Source organism: Drosophila takahashii, chromosome X, assembly GCF_030179915.1.
Source record: "Drosophila takahashii strain IR98-3 E-12201 chromosome X, DtakHiC1v2, whole genome shotgun sequence".
In the NCBI taxonomy this organism is placed as follows: domain Eukaryota; kingdom Metazoa; phylum Arthropoda; class Insecta; order Diptera; family Drosophilidae; genus Drosophila; species Drosophila takahashii.
This window is the reverse complement of record NC_091683.1, coordinates 3426306-3453493: the sequence shown is the minus strand read 5'-3', so window position 1 is coordinate 3453493 and position 27188 is coordinate 3426306. Positions and strand designations below refer to the sequence as shown.

The 27188-nt window shown below is 38.3% G+C and overlaps 3 protein-coding genes across 12 annotated transcripts in view; 2 read left to right on the top strand and 1 right to left on the bottom strand.

The window, feature by feature from the left end:
- The window catches only part of LOC138913911 (uncharacterized), a 105484-nt gene extending 94814 nt beyond the window's left edge, over nucleotides 1-10670 (top strand). The window contains exon 4 of the mRNA XM_070219141.1: nucleotides 10588-10670. The gene's annotated coding sequence lies outside the window, so the exon portion shown is untranslated. The remainder of the gene's footprint in view (nucleotides 1-10587) is intronic.
- Nucleotides 1-23747, top strand: part of rdgA (retinal degeneration A) — a 98613-nt gene extending 74866 nt beyond the window's left edge. For 2 of the 9 annotated variants that reach the window (XM_044392778.2, XM_070219132.1), the window contains exons 4-16: nucleotides 10591-10729; nucleotides 12763-12966; nucleotides 13529-13673; nucleotides 15406-15790; nucleotides 16218-16398; nucleotides 17116-17525; nucleotides 17771-18064; nucleotides 18125-18351; nucleotides 18836-19057; nucleotides 20006-20057; nucleotides 20866-20929; nucleotides 21032-21189; nucleotides 22189-23747. In XM_044392778.2, the coding sequence (XP_044248713.1) occupies nucleotides 10591-10729; nucleotides 12763-12966; nucleotides 13529-13673; nucleotides 15406-15790; nucleotides 16218-16398; nucleotides 17116-17525; nucleotides 17771-18064; nucleotides 18125-18351; nucleotides 18836-19057; nucleotides 20006-20057; nucleotides 20866-20929; nucleotides 21032-21189; nucleotides 22189-22396 (2689 nt within the window). In that variant the 3' untranslated portion in view covers nucleotides 22397-23747. Of the gene's footprint in view, nucleotides 1-2969; nucleotides 3427-9118; nucleotides 10295-10590; nucleotides 10730-12762; nucleotides 12967-13528; nucleotides 13674-15405; nucleotides 15791-16217; nucleotides 16399-17100; nucleotides 17526-17770; nucleotides 18065-18124; nucleotides 18352-18835; nucleotides 19640-19707; nucleotides 20120-20496; nucleotides 20551-20865; nucleotides 20930-21031; nucleotides 21190-22188 lie in introns of those variants that run through there. The other 7 variants (XM_070219136.1, XM_070219135.1, XM_070219134.1 and 4 more) reach the window with 7 other exon arrangements.
- Nucleotides 1-27188, bottom strand: part of LOC108056063 (uncharacterized) — a 70671-nt gene that overhangs the window by 23132 nt on the left and 20351 nt on the right. The window lies entirely within an intron of this gene.

Below are 27188 nucleotides of genomic sequence, written 5' to 3'. Positions count from 1 at the left end.
TTCGCTCGATAAAATGGAAAATATTATAAAATCATTCAATCATGCGACGCATGCCGGACACTGCAGCCATTCATTTTGGTTCTCGGCTGCGGTCCCCAACACTCCAATTGCGACTTTTGAACTCTTTGGGTTGCCTTCATTTATGCACTAAGACTTAAACTATTATCTAAAATTGTAGAATTGTTTTAAATTTCATTGTTAAAAATATGTAAATTTGTACAATTTAACCAACTGAGTTAGTGAGCTAATGAGTTACTCTTTTTGAGAAAAAAAGTCAGTACTTTGGCGGAAACAATGCCAAAAATGGTCGAAATATGGAATGTCATACCTCGTTGAGCTCGTAATTAAATTCCCAAACCATTGGCATTCAAACCTGGACATTTTAATTTTGATCAATTTTTCACAAAAAATCATGATGTTACCCCTTATCAAATTTGCAAAAATTTGATCAAAAATTATTTTTTTTTAAATCGCTCAAAAAGTGCAGGGATATTAATAATTGGGTCGTTAGCTGATCAAAACAGTACGCCTTTATGATTTTGGTCCATTTTTGTCCAAGTTACAGCCAAAAATCGATAAGAAAAATCATAATTTTATCAAAAATCAAGATCCTGATTTTCCAACCAAAAAATCAGTATTTTGACCATAAAAACGTACATAATGGTCCCAATATGGAATGTCATACCTCGTTGAGCTCGTAATTAAATTCTTAATCGATTGGCATTCAAACCTGGACATTTTATTTTTTGTCAATTTTTCGCAAAAAATCATGATGTTACCCCTTATCAAATTTGCAAAATTTTTTCAAAAAATAAATTTTCCAGGAAGTGATGGGGATTGTTAGTTTAGGTTGTTGGCTGCTCAAAACAGTCTGTCTTTTAGCTGTGGGCCTTGATTTGTCCAAATTACGACTGAAAAACCGTAAAAATCTAAATTTTCGAGGTTTCAATGACTTATTTTTATTTTTTGTTTCATGCTAGTATTATGTATGAGCTTTAAAATATTTTTTTAATACTAAATATTTATATATAGAGCTACCACTTTTCCCCCAGTGTATTCGTCGACCATCCGTGCGTCTTTCTTTGGTTTCTTCTGTCTGTCCCCGGGGCGTGTGCGGTTCGGTTCGGTTCATTCATGCGACTTTGGATCCTTAGACATTCCGCTGGATTTCCCGCCTTTGCCCGCCTACCCCCACCCTTATTCCAGGCCACCCAACAACAACAAACAGAACAAACCCCCGACAACAATAACAACAAGTAGCTACCAGCCATCGAACACAAGAAGGAACAAAAAGTTAACTTAACTTTTATGACAATGGGGCAAATAATTTTATGAAAATACTCCCCCGGGGGGAACTATATGTACGTATGTATTTATATCCCAGGGAACCTTTCTTTTTTGGCGGTTGAAAGATGGTGTGAGAGGGGGTGCAAAGTTTTACATACATGAAATTAGCATAAAACACTCGGGGGATATGCGATTGTGTTCCAAATTCGCTTTATTCCCTGATTGAGCTAACTGTTAGGCGGATATTAGATATTTTCCCATGCTTTATTATGCTGTATTTATTGACAAAATAATTTTGAGCTCTTTTGATAAAACAGATAATCTGAAATGTTATACAAAAATGCAAAAATATAATAAAAATCTAAATGAATTTCTAAAAATGCAGATATTTAAAAAAAAACATTTTTTAGAAATCTCAAGCACGCAAATGCTGGACCGAAAATCCATTTTGCAACTCCCCGAAACAAAATAACAATTTAGAACAAGACAATAAAACTCTTGAACCGGGAAAAACGAAAACAGAAGATGATAAATGAATCGCTTTAGTCTGTCTTCAGTTCCAGTTGTGTTATTATTTTATTCGTTTTTTTTTTGCCCAGTTCCGCATTTTGCTGACGCAGGCGGCATGCAACAAGAGCAGCAGCAACATCAGCGGCACAGCGGCAGCAACAACACTCATCTACAATTAAGTTTTATGAAACATTTGTTTGGTTTTTTTGGCTTCGCTTTTTTCTCGCGTTTTTCCTTCGCCACAACTACGTCAGCATTCGCATGGGTGGGGGGTGGAAAAGGGGGCGAAAAGGGGGCGGGCAAGGGCGTAGGTGAGGATGGGAGGCGCATGGAGGCGAAATTGAAATGCAAATTGAAAGGCACAAAGCGAAAATATGCCAAGCGAAACTGAACAATCAAAGCGGGAGACAACAAAGCAGCGACAACGTCAGCGATTGCGACTGCGACGGCGGCAGAGGTGCGGCAGAGCTAGAAAATGTCACCATCACGATCCAAATGGAAAATCGCTGGCAAAAAACAACGGGCGACGAAAAAAAATCAAAGACAGATCGCTTACAGTGATGCCAAATAAAAAAAAAACAGGAAAATATGGAAATTAGCCAAAAAATATCTAAGCGTAAAATTATAAACATTAATTTAATAATTACAGTGATGCCATAAAAGAAAGATAGAAATATAAAGAACTAAGCGAAAGAATCTCTTAGCATTGATTTAATAATAGTAATTATATCATCGCTATTAATAAATACATTTAATATTCTCACATTTTAAGAATATTATGTACTTTACCCTAAAGATATAGGTCCTTCTTAAATATTAAATCAGCTTCATAAAATCTGGTTTGTAATTAATTTAAGTATATATTTCATTCCATGTAATATATTGCAAAGTTACATTTTTTTGGTCTTCAAAAATGTTGAAAATCCCAAAAAAAAAGTTTGTTGTAGAAGGAAAATTGTAAAATAGCCAACGATTTTTCCAGCTGGATCTTGGCTATCTGCGCACCACCGATCGCTGCTCTGCTGCTGGGGGAAAACTCACCACGAAAAGCATCAGGCTTTTTTTGAGGTGACAAAGTGCCAACTGCTGTGCCGCCGCTGCTACCGTCGCTGCCTCTGCCGGCGTCGCAGTCGCCGCTCTTGCGGACTTTCGGTTCGCTCGCCCGCCGCTTAGTTGCCTTGTGCGGTTGGATGCTGCCGCCAGCCAAAGAACCCCCCCAAAAAAGAAACAGAAAATCTAGCCCCAATAATGAATAGAATATTTAATAAAATAACGCAAGGTATCGCGGGCGCGCGTGTCGCAAATTAAAACGCGCATCGGAAAAGTCGGAAAAGTGCAATAAAGTGTGTAGCCCAAAAAATAACAAAAGAGAATAAAAGTAAAACAGTGGAGAGCGGAAGAATCAAAACAAAGCCCAAAACAAAAGGGTCAAAACGATGTCAATTAGGCCTAAAAATAACCGAATAACCGGTCACAAAAATAAAACAATTCTTAATTGACGACGAACGGGGAGGAAATTGTGAAATTTCAATTCAATTAACCGATGAACTTGAAAAGCAAAAAAGCGAAAAAAGCAGAGAGGCAGAAAAGCAGAAAACCGAAATGCCGGAGAAGCATCACCGATATAAAGTGCGAACGAATTGAACCCGCCGCGGGTCATCGAGAGTTCAATGTTGAGCGGTGTTAATTTTTTGTACCGGGGAACGCCCAGATATGGGTCACTATATGTGGGATATATAGGGGAAATATGGGATATATAGGGACTATATATGGTATATGGTGCGCAGAGAGTTCGTTTGGCAAGCTATCAACTGGGTTCTCGGACTTTGGCCCAATCAAAATTATTAAGTATTACAAGATACTTGGCAGAAAATCACTGTGTACACATGTTCAAATTTTCCAAATTGATTGGTTCAAAATTTTTGAAAATCAATCAATTGGAAAATTCCCGAGACTGAGATTTTTTAGTTTTTTTTTAATATTTTTTTTTAGTTTTTTCTTTATACTTTAAAAATTGGACAGAATTTATTTGATTTTTTAAATTAATCTGATAAATACAAAAGTGGAAAGTTTTGATTTTGTTCTTAGCTCGCATAGTTCTCCAATTTGTGTGAAGTTCTTTAAAATCGCTTGCTGCCGAAATTCCCAGCAGCAATGCAAAATTGCTGTGCAAAATCGGTGCCAAAAGATATTGTAATTGTTCCACCAACACCTCGGCATTTAGTTTGCCCTATTGTTCGACCACTTCTTGGCCGCCTTCCACTTTTACTATATAGTCTGTATATTCTTACTGCTGCTTGGCATCTTGAACCCAAAGGCCAACTGCCAGCCATGACATTTCGAGAATTTCGCACTCATTTATCAGCAGAACTATGGCGAAAACTATACGCTGAGAAGATGGGAGGCTGAGAGAGAAAGAAACCGAGAAAGAGTCAAAGTACGTCGCATTTCGTTTATTTGATTTGATTTATTGTCGATTTGCTGCTGTTATTTTCCCCCTTTTCTTCTTTTTCTTTGGCTTGTTTTGCCAGCTGCGCCCAGCCAAAAACATCACAAGACACAAATCAAGGAGCTCTGGGCCACGCCCACGAAATTTCGAATTTCGAATGGCCGTTGGCTGTGGGCATGCAGATTGCGCATACGCCACGTGAGCCGGCGGTTTAAAAATAATATTAAAAAAAATAACAATATTATTATTCGAATGAAAGGCGCGAATATGCATCTTCGCATCGAAGCGTATGGCAATATTATCGGCAACTAATTTCCAGTCGTAATTTATACCGGCATAAATTTACACTTAAGTCCACCCCCTGCCAGCCCCCTTCCATCTCTCTTTCAACCCTCTTCTTTTCCCTTCCCTTCCACCTGCCGTGTGGTCAAAATTGAAAGAAAAACACATATAAAAACTGATTTAAAAATAAATATCAAGTCACACACATGTTTTAGATTTGAAATGTTTGACTTGCCCGCTGCCTGTTCTCATAATTAACTTAAGTATTTTTAGCAAAAAAAAAAAAATAATAAAACAAAATTTAAAAAAAGGAAGAGGAAAAATATGATGTCGTCGTCGTCTTTTGGTTTTTTTCTTTTTTTTCTGACTGCCAAACAAAGCAAACAGAGTATTCCAATTAAAGTGTTGAAGAAGGTACATTAATAGTCCATTAAATTCAAAGTTTTGAAAATCTTTCTTATCAAAAAACAGCTGAAATGCCGCGTGATTTTTTGTTTGTTTGCCAGACGCTTAAATTCATTCATAAATTTTTAGATAATTCCTGGTTGTGCAATAGATTAGGCAAGCAGCTACCAGCTTTAGCTTATTTTATCTTCTGGGTGGAAGAGTTGCGAAACGGAAGCAGAATATAAACAGGTTAGATATGAGCTAGATATGTAGATAGGGGGGTTCAAGGCACTCGCAATGGCCGAAAGTTAAATATTTTCTGGGTCGCATTAATCACGCAAAAGATGAGATAAGCACAACAAAAAAGGACAAGAAATCTGATATCACTAGCAGCATTTTTAACTGAAATAAATAAGAATATTTATTTCTTAAGCAAACATTTTGCAAGGATTTCCCTGATATATTTTCGAAGGTCTTCAGCTTATTCCTTTTTGCGATTGCTCTTTAAGTTTATTAATTTGTTGAACAACTTTTTGACACAGACACTAGAAAAGCCTCGGGCTTGAATTGAAAGCATCTCAGCATCTGGATTTGGATTTGGATGTGGATCTCGGATATGGGATATGGGTTTGCGTAACCGTCTGAAAAGTTTTCTCCAGAGATTTCTCCTCCTCCTTCTCCTTTCGTTGCCATGCATATTTTGCAGGTCCTGTTGCTCGGCTATTGAAATGTTTTGCCTCCTTCTTGTTGGCCTCGTTATCAAGTGAGCCCTCTTCTCTCACCCCCAAAAAACCACCTCGCCAGCAGGCCAAAGCCAAACGCTTAATGCCAATTAAGAATATTAATTTCATTTGCAGCCCTGGCTCGTTTAGTTCTGCTAAACTCATCCTCCCTCCTCAGTTCGCATCTCTTTTTGGTGCCCAATCTCTGACCATTTGCCGGTTGCATCTACTTCTCCACTTGGGTTACACAGCAAGAAATTGGTTATGCGTTTTTGAATTAATATTAATAGGATATGAAAACAATACAATTACTATAAATTCTCCAGAACAAATTCAGGACTATAATAACAATTTTCAAACCTTTGTATGCCTTAAATATAAATCTAAATAATTAATATTTTAATTTATAAATTTAATTAAAAATCTGGACTTTGAGGACATTTTTAAACCAATTGTTTCATTAAAAAATCAATATCTTAAATCTAAATATTACTTTAATTTATAAATATTTTTCGAAAATATACCTATATTGTTTTTAACTACCATTTTTTTCTTGGACTGCAGCCCGAAGTGGCAGCGGCCATTGTTAATATTCATTAGCTTAAAATCCTTTTCTCGAGTTGTTGCCATTTCGCAGTTCAGTTGAGCAGCAGCAGCAGGAGCTGCCACTCCAGAAAACCATTTTTGGGGGCCTGAAATGCGAGTTTTTCGGGGGTTTCGGGGGGCGATGCTCGAAAGTTGTTGCCACGTTTTCAATTCGAATGCCCGGGCATTAATCGCAATCACAAAACGACGATGGCAACCAAGAAGATGGCCAGGACGTGCAGATAATTTTTCATTTGGGGCCAGCTCAAATGGATTTCGCATTGGCTTAAATGTGCAAATGAATGGATGATGTATATATTTGCGTATCCTGCAGACAGTATGAAGGATCCTATGCAGGATCTATTTATCTTTGAAGTTATTAATGGCGCTTCAAAAGCTTTCGTCAAGGGTTAAGATATATATATTATATTTTTATGAGGTTTTTCGATGATGATGATGAGATGCCCCCTCAGCACTTTTGAATATTTATTTATTTCTGCAGTTTTATTTTCGTTTTTATTACGCCAAAGTCAAAGAGCCAAAAAAGTTGGCGGCGGGGGTGGCGATTGGTGAATGGCGAATGCAAAGTGTCATTATTGAAATACGTAAAGATATTTCAAGGTTTTTATCGATTTTGTCGAATGAGAGAGAACGAGAGATTCACCTCCTCGGAATCTCAATCCCATTTCCAAGTCCGGGCCATTGACGACAGTTTGCCTTTCATTAGCCGAGCATTTCCCCGCTTTTCCGCCCGCACACCCCAAACACCCACATCCACACCCACACCCACTTTATATATCTGCTTTTCCACCTTCTTCTCTCGCCGGCAAAAGTCCAGACCTCTTCAAAGGCAGTCGACATCGAAATTAATCACATTTGAATTGAAATTGCGTTTCAAGTTCTGTTTCTGTTTCGGTTGCTGTTTCTGTTACGTCTTGCTTGGCTTCGTTTTATTCGGTTTGGCTGTGTTTTCGGCTTTCAGTTTTCAGTGTTCAGTTTTCAGCTTTTCGCTTTCGGTCCCTCGTTATTTCTGTGGTTACTCATCATATTTGGTATCAAACGATTCTAATTACGGATGATTGCCTCTTTTTTCGGGGCTCTCGACAGCGACAGCGGGGCGAAATTGTTTGGCATATCAAAAGTTTTGACAAAGGGTTTGGCAGAGATAATTGCATTTTAATGTTTAAACACATAGATTGCAATGCCAAAAAGGTTTCGCATTTTCTGATTTAAATCATATTGATTTTTGGCCAGAAAGCGTAGTTTTGTGGTCTTTATTTTAAATTATTTCTTGAATTGTTTAATATTAAAAAACAGGTGGCGTAGTTATAAATATTTTTAAATTATTATTTAAATTTATTATTTTTCACTTGAGCATTGAATTTCAGGATTTTCGAATTTTAAATCAATTCCATTGTTTCAATTGCGGAACCTTTAACAGACACTTCACAAGGCAAGCGAAATGGAAATGGAATTTCCAATGATTTCACCAAGTTATTTGATGAACTATTAGCACAAAGCCATCTCAACATCATTGATTTCCATTTCAAGTCGATTTCCCCCTCCCTCGTACTTTCCCGCATTTTCCCCTGCCATCTTCCTGCGTCCATTGTGATATATTAAGACTGCAGTCGGCAAATTGATTTGCAATTCAATTTTGCAACTTTGAAAAAGCTCCCACACAATTTCTCCCTTCCTTCTCATTTTCTTCGCTCACTTTTACCCATTTTCTTTCTGAATTCCTGGCATAATTGCAGGCGTAAAATAGTTTGCAAATACAATAGTTACTTTTTATAAAAAAACAATTTATTAACCACAAAAACTATATGATTTTATTATTTTAAACTTTAAATTCTTGGTGGAAAAAGAGTTTCAAAAGCCAGTAAAAAGTGAAAAGCCGAAAAATGTCGATGGAAATTGCGCTGCGACACGCTACATTTAACGGTAAATCAAGCGTGGATGCCAAAATTTGAGTGGCGCGTCAAAAACAGCACACTAAACGCACACAAAACGCGCCTAAAACGCTCCCAAAGGAGCTAGTACAATATATTGGGGAAAAAACACACACAAAAAGGATATTAGCGAGAAAGCCGCGTAAACAATTGACATGGAAAATCTGCAAGCCTGCAATTTGCCAGGCCAATAAAATCTAAAACGAGTAGTACGCAATCAGGGGGAAAAAAAATAAAAAACAAAAAAAAAAATACCGAGAAAAACGAGTCACATTTTCTGTATGTATTTCCATCTGATAAGAATTTAATTACAATGCACATAAACAAAATGTATACAAATGTATTAAGCACACACACGCACACCAACGGATAATGGCAATTGCTGTGCGCCAGAGCGAGACAGCAAACGGGTTGCGGGGAAGGGGTATATCCAAATAGGGTTCCCGGTCAAAGTTCTCATTTTTTTCCACCCTGGGGAACTTTCTACACTCTCTGTTAACTGACAAAGTTAATAGATTTCTTAATATATTTATAGAAACGAGAGTAATTTCCTTATAAAGGAAATGATAATAATAGTTATTTAATAAGAAATTTTAAACATTTATGAAAATGTTTATATAAGCAATAGTAAGTCCTTTATCATATCCTTTATGAAGATAATTGTCCTTCTTTCTAAAGAATCAGTATGGGGATGCCAACGAACTCTAAGTGAAGGCGCTAAAAGATGCCTCTTAAAACTAAAATTTATAATATTATTTAGAAAATCTTTATAAGAAGCAACTTTTTTTTAACCACTTTAAGAACATATCCCATATTATCTCCCTATAATGTACCATTTTCTTTTTGCGTGAACCAACTAAAACCCAGTTGGAAAGTGCCCCGAAATAAATAGGAGCAAAAAATAGGGTATAAAATCGTATAATAATAAGCCAAACCCAAAACAGAATCTCTGGGCAATCTTTTTGCGCCATAATGACAGCCGCAGCGGACACGAAAACGGACAGCAGCAGCAGAAGTAGATTCCGATTCGGAATCAGAATCAAAATCAGAGTCACAAAAATCGCCAACCGAATGGGGATAGGAATTGTGACTGCGATTGGGAGCTGAATGCAAATAAGCGAGCAAAAAATCGGAAAATACAAAAAAAAAAACAGTTCCAAAAAAACGGAAAAAATCTACAAACCACAGAGCTACGAATGTGTAATGAAGTGAAGTGAAATGTAAAACGTGAGAGAAGCGAAACGAGAAAGCAAGGTAAAAAAGGGAACGGATGTGGAAAAATAAGTCACTGTAAAGACCATGTTCATATCTTATTTGAACTGTGACGCCAGCAGCAACAACAGCAGCTACGGTTACGACAACAGCAGCAGCAACAGCAACAGTAATCATAACAGCAGCAGCAGCAACATTAGCAACACTTGCAATTGCAGCAGCAGCAGAGATTGCAACTGCAACAGCGATAACTGCAACAATATCCCAGGCAGCAGCCAAAATAGTGCTGCTAGCAGTAATAGCAATAGCAATAGCAACAGTATCGCAGAATCCAGTGGCAATTGCAATATCTGCAACGATATCAACAGCAACAGCAGCAACAACAGCGATTGCAACTATAGCAACAGTGTTGGCAGAGAGAATTGCAGCTGTAATTGCAATATCTGCAACAATATCAACAGCAGCAACTGCAGCAGCAGCAGCAACACCCCCGCAGCAATATTCGGAATGGAGCGATTGCTGCACGCCGTTCGCGAGGAGTTTCAAACGGAGGACGAGTACGAGGAGACCGAGGTGGATGTGGATGATGATGATGATGAGGAGCATAAACTGCACAGGAGCAGCATCAGTAGTTGCTGCAGCAGCAACAGCAACAGTAGCAGCGGCAGCAGCAACAGCGACTGCAGCAACACATCGGCATTGCTGCCGACGCCAAGACGTCGACTTCAGCGCAGCGATAGTTTTGGATCTGTTGGGGGCGGTGCTGTGGCAGGGGGCGTGGCAGGGGCTGCGGGGGCGGTTGGGGGGGCCGGAGTGCGACGCTTTCGCCGCTCCTCAATCGGCATGCAGCGGAAGTCGGCCTTCCGCCAGCGAAAACTCGACTCCCTGGGGGCGTGGCGCCGGAAGAGGTGAGTCCTTCAAATATTAAGCAGGGGAACCTTAATAAAGCTTATTAAAATTTAAAAATATCTTTATGGGTTCACCATATTTAGACGGTTAATTAAGATATTACAAACATAAAAGAGCAATCTTTTAACAAAATTATGCTCGAAATGAAGTGGAAAAGTAAATAGTTTCCAAAAAATGTATTTAATTCTAAAACATTTTCCAGGACATTTTAAAATATATTTTTAAAATTTATTCCCAGCAATTAAGATATACTTTCTAACCTTTGACCCTTGCATTCCTTTTCTTTTTCAAGCAGGCGTACCGCTTCGGCCAGCAATTCCCGGCGACCCATTCGCATTGTGCCCGACTGGACGGAGAATGCAGTGCAGGGCGAGCACTACTGGAAGCCCACCTCGGCCTCCGGCGATCTTTGCTGCCTGAACGAGGAGTGCATTGTGAGTATATCCCTGAATACTTGACTACTCAGAGTGTGAATAGTGCGAATTCCATGGATATCACTACCCCACACATTCCTTCAATTCAATTAACACAACGCCAACGAGAAGTGAAGGGCAGCAGGTTACATGTGAGCGTAATTTATTTATTGCGTGTCTGTCCAACATTCACGCAATAAAGGCGGAAAAAAAGAAAGGGGGATTGGGGGGGGTTGGTAGCCCCCTGCCAAAAGCAACAATATATGTACTTTATCAGGCTCATTGTCAATCGAAGGGGAATAGAAGGCGGGTATTGTAAGTCATTTGGGGCTGACCAGCTTCTGGGGAAAGTCCTGCCTGTCCTATCTCAATTTGTATCGTGCAGCAAATTAAGTTGAGCTAAGGTAAAAAGTCGGAATATATTGATTTATTAAGCTAACTAGAAATTTGGCATCTAAATTGTAATTTTAAATTGTCAAAAAATAACACAAAACAAGAGAGAACGCTATAGTCGGGTTGGTGTCCCGACTATCTAATACCCGTCACTCCGCTAAAGGGAGTGCGAACGCTGTGTCTGGTTGGTGTCCCGACTAATAATCGTAACTCAGCTAAAGGGAGTGCGAGGGAGATAGATATATGTTGACAATTTATAAATCGTATAACTTTTTAATGAATGGTCCGATTTGAAAAATGTCTTCTACATTTCGATAGGTATAAATATACACAACAAAATTGCATTTATACTTCTCGGAAATCTTTAAAGATGTGGGCGCAGGACCCATTTTAAAATCGTTAGTGGGCGATTGTGGGCGTTAGAGGGGGCGTGGCGCTCGGCTAAAATAAACTTGCGCTGCGTAGGAAGCCAAAGAATATGTGTGGGAAATCTCAACCTTCTAGCTTTTGTAGTTTCTGAGATCTCAGCGTTCATACAGACAGACAGACAGACAGACAGACAGACAGACAGACAGACAGACGGACAGACAGACGGACAGACGGACAGACGGACATGGCTAGATCGACTCGGCTAGTGATCCTGATCAATAATATATATACTTTATGGGGTCGGAAACGCTTCCTTCTAGCTGTTACATACTTTTGCACGAATCTAGTATACCCTTTTACTCTACGAGTAACGGGTATAAATACTCTTCTTTTTTTTCTAAAAATCCAAAATAATTTTACTTTGTTTAAAAATAACAAAAAAGTCTCCCCTTTTTTTCTCCTGAAAACCCTTTATCCAAAATCCCAAAAAATAGCCTGCTCAAGGCCAAAAGCAAACTAATCTCAGTCAAAGTTTCGAGGAGAAGAACAATTAAACAAAAACAGATTCGGAAAGTGAAGCCAACTAGAACAACATTGGCTGCTGCACAAGGCTTTTCTTTAGTTTTCCAGGGAAAACAACTCCTGAGACACCTGAGGCTGTTTTTGCGAATCCTCGGCGCGAATCCGTTTTCACCTGTCAAACCGCAGAAACCTCAGCAATTAATTGTCAAAGTTTGCTTTTGCGAGAATGCAAACGGCAGTTGCAGCGCTCCGTCATTTGAATGCGGTTTCGGCGCAAATGCAGGAGTTTGCTAATTAGCGTAAAGAAAAGGGTGGGGGCAAAACAAAATAATTAATTACATGTAGAATATATTGCTATATATATATTCCACAGAAATTTCCAGAAAAATTGTACAATAGTTTTTTGTATAAAGAATTTAAAAGTGGGATTGTAGTGATCTTTTTTGTAAATTTTTGTAATTCCCAGAAATAATTTACAAGTTTTATTTACACCCTAGAATAATCTAGGAATTAAAAGGAATTAAAGAAGAGGTTTTATAGTGATAGTTTTTGTGAATGGAAAAAAGATTTTAGGATTTAAATTGAAGTGACAAGTAGTAAATCTTAAACTTCATGGTGAATATATCAATATAAATTCCCCCAAAATTCCCAGAAATATTTTCCAAGTTTTATTTACACCATAGAATAATCTAGGAATTATAAGGAATTAAAAGGATTGTTGTGGTAAATAGTACCCGTTAAAAATATCTCACATTTCCGTGCGATTTCAGAAAAGCGGTCAGCGGATGAAGTGCTCCGCCTGCCAGCTGGTCGCGCACCACAACTGCATTCCGTTTGTGAACGAGAAGAGCACGCTGGCCTGCAAGCCGACCTACCGGGATGTGGGCATCCGGCAGTACCGGGAGCAGACAACCACCCACCACCATTGGGTGCACCGCAAGCTGGAGAAGGGCAAGTGCAAGCAGTGCGGCAAGGTAGGTGGACCACCTCACACGATGCACACACACGTCATTACTATGTTTTCCTTATCTTAATTGTGTTCTTCAAGTACTTCAATTTTGTTTACAATATTTACAAAATTTAAAATCAGTAATGGATAGATTTAAATTATTTTCATATTCTTTTCTTTAATGCCAAAATTTTAAGCAACCTAAAAAATGCTTTCAAAAATTTCATAAATTTTGTTTTAGAGCCAAAAAATACTGAGAATGCAAAATAGAGTAGACTCTTCCAGAAATCAAGACTTTGAAATCATTAATAAATATATTTTATTTGTCACTTTGTAATGCAATGATTCGATCAAAGTAAATAAGAGTGTTTTTTTTTTATTTTTTAATGATTTTTTCATATTTATATTTCTATTACAACTAATTCTGAAAATTGATTTTTATAAACTTAATAAACTTTAAATTCTTTTAGCAAGCATCCGTTTAATCTGCCTTAATTGTTTTTTTCCGTGTGACAAATACACATATAGAGTGATTCTGGAACTAGGATATCATTATATTATTACATGTTATGCACTTATCCCTTTAGTTCTTTCCTATGAAGCAGGCGGTGCAAAGCAAGCTATTTGGGTCGAAGGAAATTGTGGCGTTGGCCTGTGCGTGGTGCCATGAGATCTACCACAACAAGGAGGCCTGCTTTAACCAGTCCAAAATCGGCGAGGAGTGTCGTCTGGGTGAGTTTGTGAATCCCCATTTTCCTAGAAAGGGACACCGCCCCTGCCAATGTTCCTTTGATTAATTACGTGACGTGCATGCAAATAAATTGCGGTCCGTTAACTTAATTAAGATTTGTGCATTAAAACCGAACCCAAAGCAAACCAAACAAAACAAAAAACCCTTAACCCTTTCGTGGCCCCTTGAACTTCTGAATTTCTGTGTCCCATTTTGTATCGCATTCTGTTTATTTGGTGGGTAAACAAATTGTGCTGTAGTGCTCACTAAACAACCTTTTTATTTCGGTATAAAAAATTAAATCATTGTTTAAAATAAAGTACAAATAAAAAAGTCCGTCTAAAGAATTTAAAATTTACGAAAATTCAAGCCACAATAGGAGCCTTTTAAAAGAACTTATAGAAATTTTAGTTGCCTCTTAACCAGAGAAAATATTCTCAACATATTTTATATACAGAGATTTAATCAATATATTTTAAATCCAGTGAATAATAAAATAAATAAATTGGTAGAAAATATTATAAATATATTTTAAAGCCTTCAGCTTCAACAAACAAAACTTCAGCTTACCCAATAGTTAAGAACTCAAATCCCAATTGAATTAAAAGCTGCAGCTACCTTAGATTCCAGTTGGAATTGCAAGGCACCAGTTTATGGCATTTTGCAACATCTTATGCCACAGACAACCGACAACCCCCACAAATGGCCAGGGGACTAAACTATTTTCAATTAATGTAATTGCAGCAAATGCTAACGTGCCAACGTACCTCTGCTGGTGTTTATATAAAAAGAATAAAGAATGAAAAAAAAGAAAGGAAAGGAAATTCCTTGCCCCGACAACTATGTGCAACTATGACAATGATGATGTGGCAGCTGGGGCGACTTAACCGCTTCCTGTTCACGTTTTTATAAAGTGTCTCAATGAGCATCTTGTTAACACACTCCCATCCTTCTGCCATTACGTATACGCAACGGGAAAAGGCCATGGAGGGGGTTGAAAAGGGGAATAAAGAGGGGGTGACATGACCGGAGATGAGGACAAGACAGTACGAAATAGAATTACGACTACGAGAGGATGGCAGTTCCTTTGTCTGCCCTTTTCTCTGGTCCTCTGGCCAAGTTGCGGCATTCATAATTGCTCTTTGGTATGCCGGTTATGTTGGCTCCCTAACTCACAACTTCCAGCCACAACTTCGCAGCATAACAGTAAAAGGTCCTTTTTGATTTTCCCCCCCAAAGGTGGCAAATTAAATTTACTCGCTTGGCCATATTCCCAAGCACTTTCTACTTTCCACACACAATTAGCTTTTCCAGCCTGTCCAACAATTTAGGCACTTCGACGAAGGGCAAGAGATTATATAGATAGTTAAAAGAACCTCTTTAAAAAATAGATAAATTAAAAAAATAGTTAAAAAGATTTAAAAATGGTCAAGTATTGTGGTTAAATATTATTATTTTATAAAAATACAAATAAAAAGGTTGTTAAGTTGACAGATTTGAGATCAGAGAAATAAAAAACAGAAACTTGCGACCTACAAAAAAGAATGTTAAATTAATGAATAATTAGGGAATTTTTTTAAAATTTTAAGACCCCCTTCTATTGGCATAAATTAATTTTTAAATATCCTTTTGGGATTTTAACCACTGAAAAATAGTTATATCTTATATATTTTTCCGCCAGTGCTTAAAAACCCACTCATTCCATTTCTCCCCCTCTGTTTATTTTCTTTACAGGCAACTATGCGCCCATCATTGTGCCGCCTTCGTGGATTGTGAAGCTGCCGAGCAAGGGCAACTTCAAGTCCTCGATACGCGTGAGCAACAAGAACAATGCCGCCTCGGGATCAGGAGGCGGGGCGAGTGGCTCGGGGGGCGGAGGAGGTGGCGGTGGGGGAAAGAGCAAGAAGCAGACGCAGCGACGGCAGAAGGGCAAGGAGGAAAAGAAGGAGCCGCGGGCGTTCATTGTGAAGCCCATTCCGTCGCCGGAGGTAATCCCGGTCATTGTGTTTATTAATCCAAAGTCGGGCGGCAATCAGGGCCACAAGCTGCTGGGCAAGTTCCAGCACCTGCTCAATCCGCGCCAGGTGTTCGATCTTACACAGGGTGGTCCCAAAATGGGGTGAGTATTCGATTGAAGAGCACAGAGGAAATATTTTAAAATATTTTAAGTACATTAAAGCTCAAAGATTAAAGTTAAAATGTGTAAGAAAACACATTGAAGTGAATGATTAATTAGCTATTAACCTATTAATTGCAATACCCCGTTAACAAAATGTTAGATGACTTTTAAACAAACTAAATAAAAACTAAAATAAATACTATAATATATTTTAAACTTTGCCTTTTTATAAAATTTAAATTTAAATTTTTTCAATAAAAAAAATAAAAGTTTTTCTCATAAAAATATTTTTTAAACTTTACCTTTTTATAAAATTTGAATTTAAATATATTAAAATAAATTATAATGCTTCAATACTTTCCACTTATTTTTTCAAGCTCATCATTTGATTTCCTCTTTGCTAAATATATTTTTCTATCTTTTGCAGCCTTGATATGTTCCGCAAGGCGCCCAATTTGAGGGTCCTGGCGTGCGGAGGCGACGGCACCGTCGGCTGGGTCCTTTCCGTCCTGGACCAGATCCAACCGCCGCTCCAACCAGTTCCGGCCGTCGGTGTCCTTCCCTTGGGCACCGGCAATGATCTCGCTCGCGCCCTCGGATGGGGAGGGGTAAGTTGACTTTTATGTTGCAAAATATATACGAATTTGTACCACTTTTTAAAGTCGTAAATAACGACCAGAAAAGTGGTATGAATTTAATTAAACTTAAGTTAGTTAGCCCTAAATTATAAATATAAATATGTATTTTTTTATAAACATGAGAGCCATTCAAAATATAGCTTCCATTGGTTTAAAATATACAAAAAAAATGGCAACTGTACGTATGAGCAATATTTTTCAGAAACATGCCAATTGCGCATACGACCTGTTGCCACCAAATATAAACTTTTGGGGTTTTATAATCGCAATAATATTGTAATATATAAACAAATATTATAGAAAAGAATTTTCTATCAAAAAAAACAAAAAAAAATTCCGCGACTTCTCATATGATAAAAAAATAGTAACATTCATCTCTGATCCATACAAATCTACAGTAAGTATGAGCCCAATTTTTTTGTCATACTGAAGACTTTTCCATACAGAAAGTAAAGTAGTTACACTAATAACATTGCTGCTAACATATATATATTTTATTAATAATAAACGCTTGATCCCAAAAAACTCACTAGTAACGAAAGCTGCTCAACGAATGTAGAACGAATATTTGAAGGCATTTATTATTTGTACCCAACTTCATTTGTAGTTAGCGTAACTTAGACCTAATATTGCCCAGAATCATTACACTTAAAAGCCTCAATAATTTTAAAGTCTATCTTCTTTCAGGGCTACACGGACGAACCGATTGGGAAGATATTGCGCGAGATCGGGATGTCGCAGTGCGTGCTAATGGACCGCTGGCGGGTGAAGGTCACGCCCAACGATGACGTCACCGATGACCATGTCGACCGCAGCAAAGCCAACGTTCCCCTGAACGTCATCAACAACTACTTCTCGTTCGGCGTGGACGCGCACATCGCCCTGGAATTCCACGAGGCCCGGGAGGCCCATCCGGAGCGCTTCAATTCGCGGCTGCGCAACAAGATGTACTACGGCCAGATGGGCGGCAAGGATCTGATCCTGCGCCAATATCGCAACCTCTCGCAGTGGGTGACGCTTGAGTGCGATGGCCAGGACTTTACCGGAAAACTCCGCGACGCCGGCTGCCATGCCGTGCTATTCCTCAACATTCCCAGGTAAGGGATTTTTTAAATATTACTTGCATACTTTTTGTAAAAAAGTAAATGTGATGTTGTTTGGCTTAATAATACCCATCAACATATAGAAAAAATGTCTCAATCGGACTATTGATTAACAAGTTATGATCAAATAATGGTTGATAGCGTGCAAGCAGTGCAAGCAGTCGCTTTGCTGCTTGCATATCAATGAATGTTTTCAATCATCAATACTTAAACCCAGTCTTTTCCCTTTATCCCTGCAGCTATGGCGGTGGCACCCACCCGTGGAACGACTCCTTTGGCGCCTCGAAGCCCTCGATTGACGACGGCCTGATGGAGGTGGTGGGTTTGACCACCTACCAGCTGCCTATGCTGCAGGCGGGCATGCACGGCACCTGCATTTGCCAGTGCCGAAAGGCCCGGATCATCACCAAGCGGACCATTCCGATGCAGGTGGACGGGGAGGCCTGCCGCGTAAAGCCCTCGGTGATCGAGATCGAGCTGCTGAACAAGGCGCTGATGCTGTCCAAAAGGAAGCACGGCCGCGGCGATGTCCAGTGAGTATTTATAGTGGATAAAGGAAGTGACTCATCGCTAACAAAATTCTTAATTTACAGGGTAAATCCCCTGGAGAAAATGCAGCTGAACATCTTGCGCGTCACCATGCAACAGTACGAGCAGTACCACTATGACAAGGAGATGCTACGCAAATTGGCCAACAAACTGGGCCAAATCGAAATCGAATCTCAGTGCGATTTGGAGCATGTGCGCAATATGCTCAATACCAAGTTCGAGGAATCCATCTCGTATCCGAAGGTCTCCCAGGATTGGTGCTTTATCGACTGTAAGTTATTATTTATTTACTTCAAATATATTGAGTTCTAAGCTCTGGGATATTTCTTTTAATATTTAAAAAATACTTAAAAATTGTAGTACTTTTTTCCATCAAAACTAAAAGAACCAAACAAAAATCTAAAACATATGTACGAAAATGGCCACTGTGCGTATGAGCAATATGTTTTGTATATATTGCGCATACCACCTGTTGCCCCAAGACAAACATTTTTTAAAGGTATAATTTTCTAGCAAAATTTCTGCAATATATTATGAAATTTTCATTAGAAAATTAACATAAATCCCACGACTTTTTCTATCAATAAATAATAAAAAGCATCATTTCTGATGAGCCTTTGAATAAAAATTCAAATTAAAGACTTTACCTTGCACCCTATAAAGTAGTCAAATTAAAATGTTCCAAATTCACTAATGCTTAGGATGGGAAATTAAAATTAAAATATATATTTTATTTGAACTCTATTGCCTTCTAGCCTGCACCGCGGAGCACTACTTCCGCATCGATCGTGCCCAGGAGCACCTGCACTACATCTGCGACATCGCCATCGACGAGCTGTACATCCTGGACCACGAGGCGGCCACCATGCCGCAGACTCCGGACCAGGAGCGCTCCTTCGCGGCCTTCTCGCAGCGGCAGGCGCAGACGGAGCGGCGCCAACTGGATCAGGCCCAGGGTCGCGGACCCGGCAGCACCGGTAGGCTCCTGTTAGCTGGCTGCTGGCCACCGGCGGTGTCCAGTCGCACCGCCGACGAGCTGCCGCTCCAGGAGCGGCTCGAGCTCTACCAGCAGCAGGTGGCCGAGCAGCTGCCGTACCAAGACAGGCGCATGTTCCTCCACCTCCACTTCCGCAAGCGTCGCGTCGAGATCTGATTTATCCTATACAACCCATATATATATGTATATCCCAGTCCCAAAAATCCCTTGCAAATTCAAAAGGGGGAGCGGAGTGGAGTGGAGCGGAATGCAAGTTGCAGTCGGCCCACCTTTATTTTCGTTGCCTTGCATTTTGTTTATGGTTAATTTATGTCTTGCATGTCACTAGTCACTAACATCTACACATAGAGAAATCCAGTTGCGGTCTAAATTAATGCTCAAAAAAAAATTTTAAATATTTAATAATTAAATTGTAAAAAGTATAAATTGTAAATGAAGTCGTGCTATTATTTCGACCGCAACTGTGCGCATAAACACACACTAACACACCCACACATCCGCTAAAAGTCCAAGTCTTAATTGCGAGGAGCCGAATACAGCTTAGTCCTTGCCACGATCGCATGTGAGTAGAGCATTAAATACGATCACTCCTGGTACTATCTGGTATATAATCCCGGCTTACATCAACAGTTAACCTGTAAACGTAGCAAGGACCAAACCGTATTCGTTACGATCCCATCCATCCCAACCAAAACAACCAAAAACAACCAACCAACCAAGTAATACAAAAAAAAGACACTGAAATATGATATGCGGGTAGGTTAAATGCCTGGTAGTTTGGACTTGTTGTGTATTTGATTTGATTTAGTTGTAAACCACTTATTTCAATGGCTTACTAACAATATGTGAATTTCTTTTTGAATTTAAAACATACACAAAAAAACACGAACAAAAATTGAAACATTCTAAAACAAAAAAAAACACAAAGATGAGGATTTGCAAATTGGCTCCAAGCCCATTAAAGTGATGAAGTGGAAGAGGTAAAAAAGCGTCCCCCGATTCGTTCAGCATTTCATTCAGTTCAGTCATTCAGACCTTCAGACTCCATGCGAAGAAAAAAAAAGAGACCAATAGCTGAACCGAGCGAGACGGCACTAGACAACCGAAATTTAGTTCACATAGAGCGTTCTTTCTCTCTCTCTCTCTTTCGCTCTGCCAGACTTATCAATTGGCTTTTTCGCAGCTGTCTTGCTCGTTTGGCCACATTTATTCGCTAGCTCTCTCTCTCTGTTTCACACGCTTCTCTCATGGTCCACGGTATATCCTCCATCTTATTCACACACTCGCCCTGTCTCCCTCTTCCTCGCTCTCTCTCTCTCTATCTTCAGCATCTTTCCCTCTTCTTCTTCATTTGATTATAAATAATTTCATAATTTCCGTTTTTGATTTCTGTACGATATGAATTACTTCTGCATGCAGCAACAAAGATCGTTTATTCAGTTTCAACGAAGATGTTTTTGGTTATGGATTCAGGTATTCCGTATAACTGTCTGTCTCTTTCTTTACTTTACTTACTAGACTGTCTGTTGTGGCTACCTCTGTCTGTCTATCTCTCTCTGTCTCTATATGCCTTTCTTTCTTTCCGTCTTTATCTCGTATCTTTCGTATCTCTCGTATCATCGACATTTGAATCGATTGAATGTATCTCAAACCGAACTGATGCTTGAATTGTCTTTTTTTATTTTCTCTACTTTTCCATGCACACACAAAAAATACCGACCGCTCTCTCTTACACACACAAACACAAAACCAAATACACAAACACACACACGAACATTTGAATAATAGCCCTATACTGGAGCAAACTTCCGATGCCATACTACTAGCAGCCCAGAGCGGCGATCTCAATATGGTAGCTTAACTCTTCCAGAATATAACTAGATAACTAGATAATGATACAGATCCTCCCTTATAAATCAGCCTTCTAATACCTGTTATTACCCCTTTCTTCCAGTTACGTGCACTACATGAACAAGGATACTCACTACAGTCAGTGAACAAAAACGGACAGACGGCGTTGCACTTCGCCTGCAAATACAACCACAGGGACATTGTCAAATATATCATCGCGAGCGCCACACGACGCCTCATCAACATGGCCGACAAGGAGCTGTAAGTTTAATTTGCAGATATATATCGGATCACAACTTTACGCCCTTTTGAAATCGGTATCCATAATCGAGCTATAGCCCTAGGAGAGCTGGAGTTTTAGGATTGAATGCCGGTTTTTTTTTTGTTTTTTAGTCGTAATTTGGCTAAATCAAGGCCCACAGAAAAAAGAGCGACTGTTTTGAGCAGCTAACAACCAAAACTAACAATCCCCATCACTTTCTGAAAAATTTATTTTTTTTTAAATTTTCGCAAATTTGATAAGGGGTAACATCATGATTTTTTCCGAAAAATTGATAAAAAATTAAATGTCCAGGTTTGAATGCCAATCGTTTGGGAATTTAATTACAAGCTCAACGAGGTATAACATTCCATATTTTGACCATTATTTACGTTTTTATGGTCGAAATACTGATTTTTTGGTTGGAAAATCAGGATCTTAATTTTTGATAAAATTATGATTTTTCTTATCGATTTTTGGCTGTAACTTGGTTAAAAATGGTCCAAAATCAAAAAGGCGTACTGTTTTGAGCAGCTAACGACCCAATTATTAATATCCCTGCACTTTTTATGCGATTTAAAAAAATTAATTTTTGATCAAATTTTTGCAAATTTGATAAGGGGTTACATCATGACTTTTTGCACAAAAAGGACAAAAAATAAAAAGTTCCAGGTTTGAATGCCAATAGATTGGGAATATTATTACGAGCTCAACGAGGTATGACATTCCATATTTCGACCATTTTTGGCATTGTTTCGGCCAAAAAACTGATATTTTGGGGTGGAAAATATGAATTTTCGACGAAATAACTTTTTTATACGTTTTTTTAGTCGTAATTTAGACAAAAGAGAAAAAAGAGCGACTGTTTTGAGCATTTAACAACCTAAATGATATTTTAAATTAAATTTCTTTCCATATAATATTTCCCAAAAATAAAAATTGAAACATGAAAACCTTCTAAACAATCACCCTTCCAACCTTTGCACCCATTTTTCTTGCAGTGGACAGACGGCGCTCCACATTGCCGCCGAGCAGAACCGTCGCGACATCTGCGTGATGCTGGTGGCCGCAGGCGCCCATCTGGACACCATGGACTCCGGCGGAAACACGCCCATGATGGTGGCCTTCAACAAGAACGCCAACGAGATAGCCACCTATTTGGAAAGTAAGCAGGGGACGCAGCCCGTCGATGGCTGGCTCGACGACTAAGTAGCAGGTCCCCCCTCCAAGTAGAGCAATCGCTAGACAAGCTTACGCCGTGGGGCTAACTCACGACATCCAGACAACAAACAAAAACAAACCAGACAAAGCAAAATTAAACCAAAAAAAGAAAAGAAAAAATGATTATCACAATACCAGAACATCAGTAAAACAGTAATCCAAAACAAGAATGTACTTTTAACACTGCATAAATATTTCTCCTTTCTATGCCAACAAAACAACAACCAACAACCAAAATGGACAATGTCTTGTAAATAACTCAACTTACCTAATCGAATCAAACGAAATCCAAAAAAAAAATGGAACTCAAATCAAATCAACATTCCGAAAAAAAACAAAAAACAACTCACATTGGGGTTCCGTTTCCGATTTTGCACAGGTCAAGAGCGCTTTTTGCATCTGGAGGTGCAGACCCGAGTCTAAAAGCAAAAGAGGAGCATTCGGCGGAAGCATTCACCCCACGACACCCTACATACATACATAGATAACTAATAATAATAATAATGATAATCGCTTTTTTTTGGCAACTTTTTTTTTGTGTTAGCATGTACGAGAGAAATCTAATTTAAGCTAAGCAAAAAAAAACACATACACAGAAGAACACTCAAAACAACATTTAGCGACTAAGAATGGACAATGGTATGGATTAACTTAATTTATTGTAAGGAAAAGTTAGGCAGACGAAAGGCAACATTTGTCCAAAATTTAATTCAATTTTCAATTACGAACAAAAAACTAAAAACTATTTTTAAAAGAAGGAAATTCGAAATTTATTTGTTTCTCTTACCGATTGATTAACGATTAATGATTATATTGTGATATCTAAATTAATTAATGTATTGGACTAGAGAACGAAAACGAGAAAGAGAACGAGAGCAAATAGAAATTGATATTAGCGAGGCAAAAAAGTTGAAAGAACAAAAAAAAACAACAAAAAACACACTGATCCACACTAAGCAAAAATATATAGCCTATATATTTAATTAATTATATATTTAATTATACCATATATTGTACTTCTTTTGGAATTCAAACTAGGCTAAGTGAGAACTTGAATACTCTTCTTCGGCAGAGCAGCAGCACGATTAGAAGAGAGACGCACTAGACCCTAAGCGGCTATGGCTCTCTCGCTCAGCCACAGACACACACACACACACCACACAAACACACACACACAGTCCCGATGCACAGACTAGGATGCACAACCCCCACTAGATATACCACCCACTCTTCACCCACTTCACCCCAGAGAAACAACTAAACCCTCAGCGTTTCAAACCGAAAGACTTCCCTCAAAAACGAGGTCACCTGCCCCAAAAAAAAAGAAGAAAAAGAAAAACAACTAGACGTTAGGCGGGGCAGGCAGCCACACGAAGACTATCCTAACTATCCTATATACTATATATACTATATTCCGTATTCTTTAACTGAAAAACCCTCGTAACACAATGGAACAATGAATACGAAACACACACTCTTAATATAGAAAGCATGCATATTTTATCGAATAAAAAAAGTAAAAACTATGGAATACCAAAATATTATATAGCCGTTAATCAAACCATATATGTATGCTATGTACAGTAGAGGGCTATTTTTATTTTATTCCTATGTTTTTTGCTTAGAATCCAAATTCCGTAATATTTATATCTCGAGTCAATTACGTTTACCGCGATTCCCCAGATTCCCATTTTTGCGGCTTAGCTAACATTTACGATTATAACGATAGCGAATAGCGATAGCGATAAGTATCACTATCGATTGATAAGGCACCCGAGAGCGATTAAGTATCGATCACCTTTACGAGAGTCTTGGCCGAATGCAGCCCTGTCCCCCCGTCCAAGCGCAATCGGCTTAGTTCCTGGAAAACCATGGCTCTGGCTTTCGGAATTGGATTACCGGCTTGCGTTTGGACGACCCCCTTTGGGGGGCCATCGCCAGCATTACCGCCCATCCCGCCCTGTGAGCCACTTCCGGTCTACGTCCGGAGGTGCGCTTCCGGCGCGGGTAATCATGTTTTGGATTGCACGCGACAAAAACAAAAAAAAAAACGAAAAGAAAAAATATATACTTATAAAAGGTTAAAATCACACAAGAGTTAATTACACACACATCGTAGACTGTCGCAGATGGTGTCGAGGTGTTGAACGATTTTCGATTCCGGCTTTGCGGGATCTCGGGCATGCAGCCTTTACGCCCCATAAGACGTGCCACCCATTGGGCAACCGGAATCCAAAATCGTAACACCAATCTACACCGCCTGCGGCAACTAATGAATTCTTCAGCTGCGGTCAAGAAAAGGCAGTGTTTCAAAAACTAATAAATTTTAAATGGTTTTTTTTATAAGCTTTTTGATTATTTTTATTTATTTATCAAAATTTAAAAATATAAAATGTTACAAAATCTACGAAACTTAAAAGTTACTATGCATTTTATTGGTTCTTATATATAATATATGGAAATTTTATTAAAATATCTATACATTTTCTAAAAAAGTGTTTTTGAAAGTTATTTGCTTCGAATTGCTTAAAAATTGATTATATATTTAAAATTTACTCAAAAAAGTATTATAACTGTGTTAAATTAATTTTTAAATGAAATTTTTTTAATTGAATTTTGGAAATTGAAAAAGGTGTTTGTTTTTTTTATTTTTTAAATAATTTTGTACTAAATCAAATTGAAATTAAAAATCGCAACACTACCACAAATGCGGCCGCAGCTGGAAATCCATATGCAGTAGAGAGAGTTGAGTAAGGAATATTTAGCAAATGACAATCTAGAGATTTTTTAGCAAATGAGCCGAGCAGAAGGCCGAAGAGAGTTTGCTATCCCCCCTAAACCATTCACTATGAACTATGAACAGAAACTATGAGACAAGACCCTTCAGACAGGAAATTCAAAGTAACACTAAAACTCTAAAACGATTTTGGTTAGTTTACGCAAACTTGCTATTTACACGAAGCTTCAAGATGAAATTGTAGTTGAACGATTTAAGCGGGAATAAGTTAGTGTCAATCGAGGAGAGCGCTATCTATCGATCTAGACGGGCTAAATGCTAAATGATGAAATGGTGAATGATGAATACTGAATACCGAATACTGAATACAGAATACTGAATACAGAATACTGAGGGCAAAAATGCAAGAAAATGGCTAGCCAAGTGCTTTGATGCACCGATGCACAGCTGTTCGGAGAACAACCGGGTCCAAGCCAAAACTATGGATATATTTTCGTGCATTTTGTAGAACTTGAATACCCACAAGTCACTCAAGAAAAACACAGCCACAAGACACCACACACAGATACACTAACATTAAGTGGAGGCAATTACTGCATGATGTGTATATATGGAGACAACATAGATGCTATGTATATATATATGCATATATATATATATCAATATAGTATATATATTTTTTTCGAATCGTTTAAGTGAAACTTTTGAACAAAATATGGAAAAATGAAACGCAAGTCTTATGAAATTCTAGCAAGTAAGGCAAACCAAAATTGTAAAGGTCAAGATACACGGATATGGATGGCGAGAAACGATATACCTAAAACAATGCCTAACTGTACGATAGTAAGCATACAATATATATATTGATAACGTAATAAAGCGGAATATATGTGTAAAAGTAATCTATTTATTTACATGCAAACACGAATACTGAACACCAATCAAACAACCCTGTAAATACACTGTAATTTCCCCTGATTCTGATTTGATCTGATCCCTAATTCGACCGTAAAAACCCGAAAACCCAAAACTTTGGACAGACAACGACTTTGGATTCTCCCCTCCTTCCGGATATATACACTATTTATATTTAATTATTAACTTACGCAAGTCTGAAAGTATTTCTATCGAAGAGTTCTAAACTGCTTAACTGTAAAGTGTACATATACCGAAACTACAACCACTCACAAGTCCTAAACTATAAACTATATAGAATTGTAAGATACGTCCCCGCAACACCCAAGATAATCCCCATTAATCTATATAATATATATTTACTTTTTTTGGATTAGTCACTAAGCATAGACAACATGAATTACTAAGTACGATATGCACTGCAAGCACTGAGGAATTTGATTCAATTTTACTTAAGACAAACGAAAAGAGAAATTGAAATAGCATTTAGCAAAACCTTAAGGAAAACCCGAAAACTAAACAAAAATCTCCAAATTATGGAATAACAATTTAAAAAGAATCTAAAATGAACTTTTTGGAGCTACATCGGAAGACAAAAACGATGAAAAGTCGACAAAAAATGTATTCGCTTGAGGCAATTGTGTGGGAAAGTCGAGAACGTTTAGCAACTGGATTGGCTATGCAGCATTCGTATATTGTATACTTAGATATTCAGAAAACCCAAACCCACAGACCACTACACAGATACAGATACACAAACACACACGAATATTAAATAGATATACAATAGTTATATAGACTCATTCGCATCGATCCTTTATACCATAGTCTATCCTGTTATTCTCTCAACCAAAATTGTAATTTTCGGACCCGCAATAAGATCCCCACAGCTCGAAAATGAGTTCTTTTTGTCCCCAACTGCAACTTTCAAGAATTGTAAACAAAAAAAACTAAAAACTAATCAACTTTACGCTAGCGAATCCCAAATATTGGACAAACAATCGAAATCATCCACAAAATTGCTTATAATATGAATTTTCTGACTCTCTCCTAAGGGAAAATAAATTTTTTTTGGTATTTCAAACTCAATCGCACTGGTGTTTTTTTTAAGGGCGGGTTATGAAATTA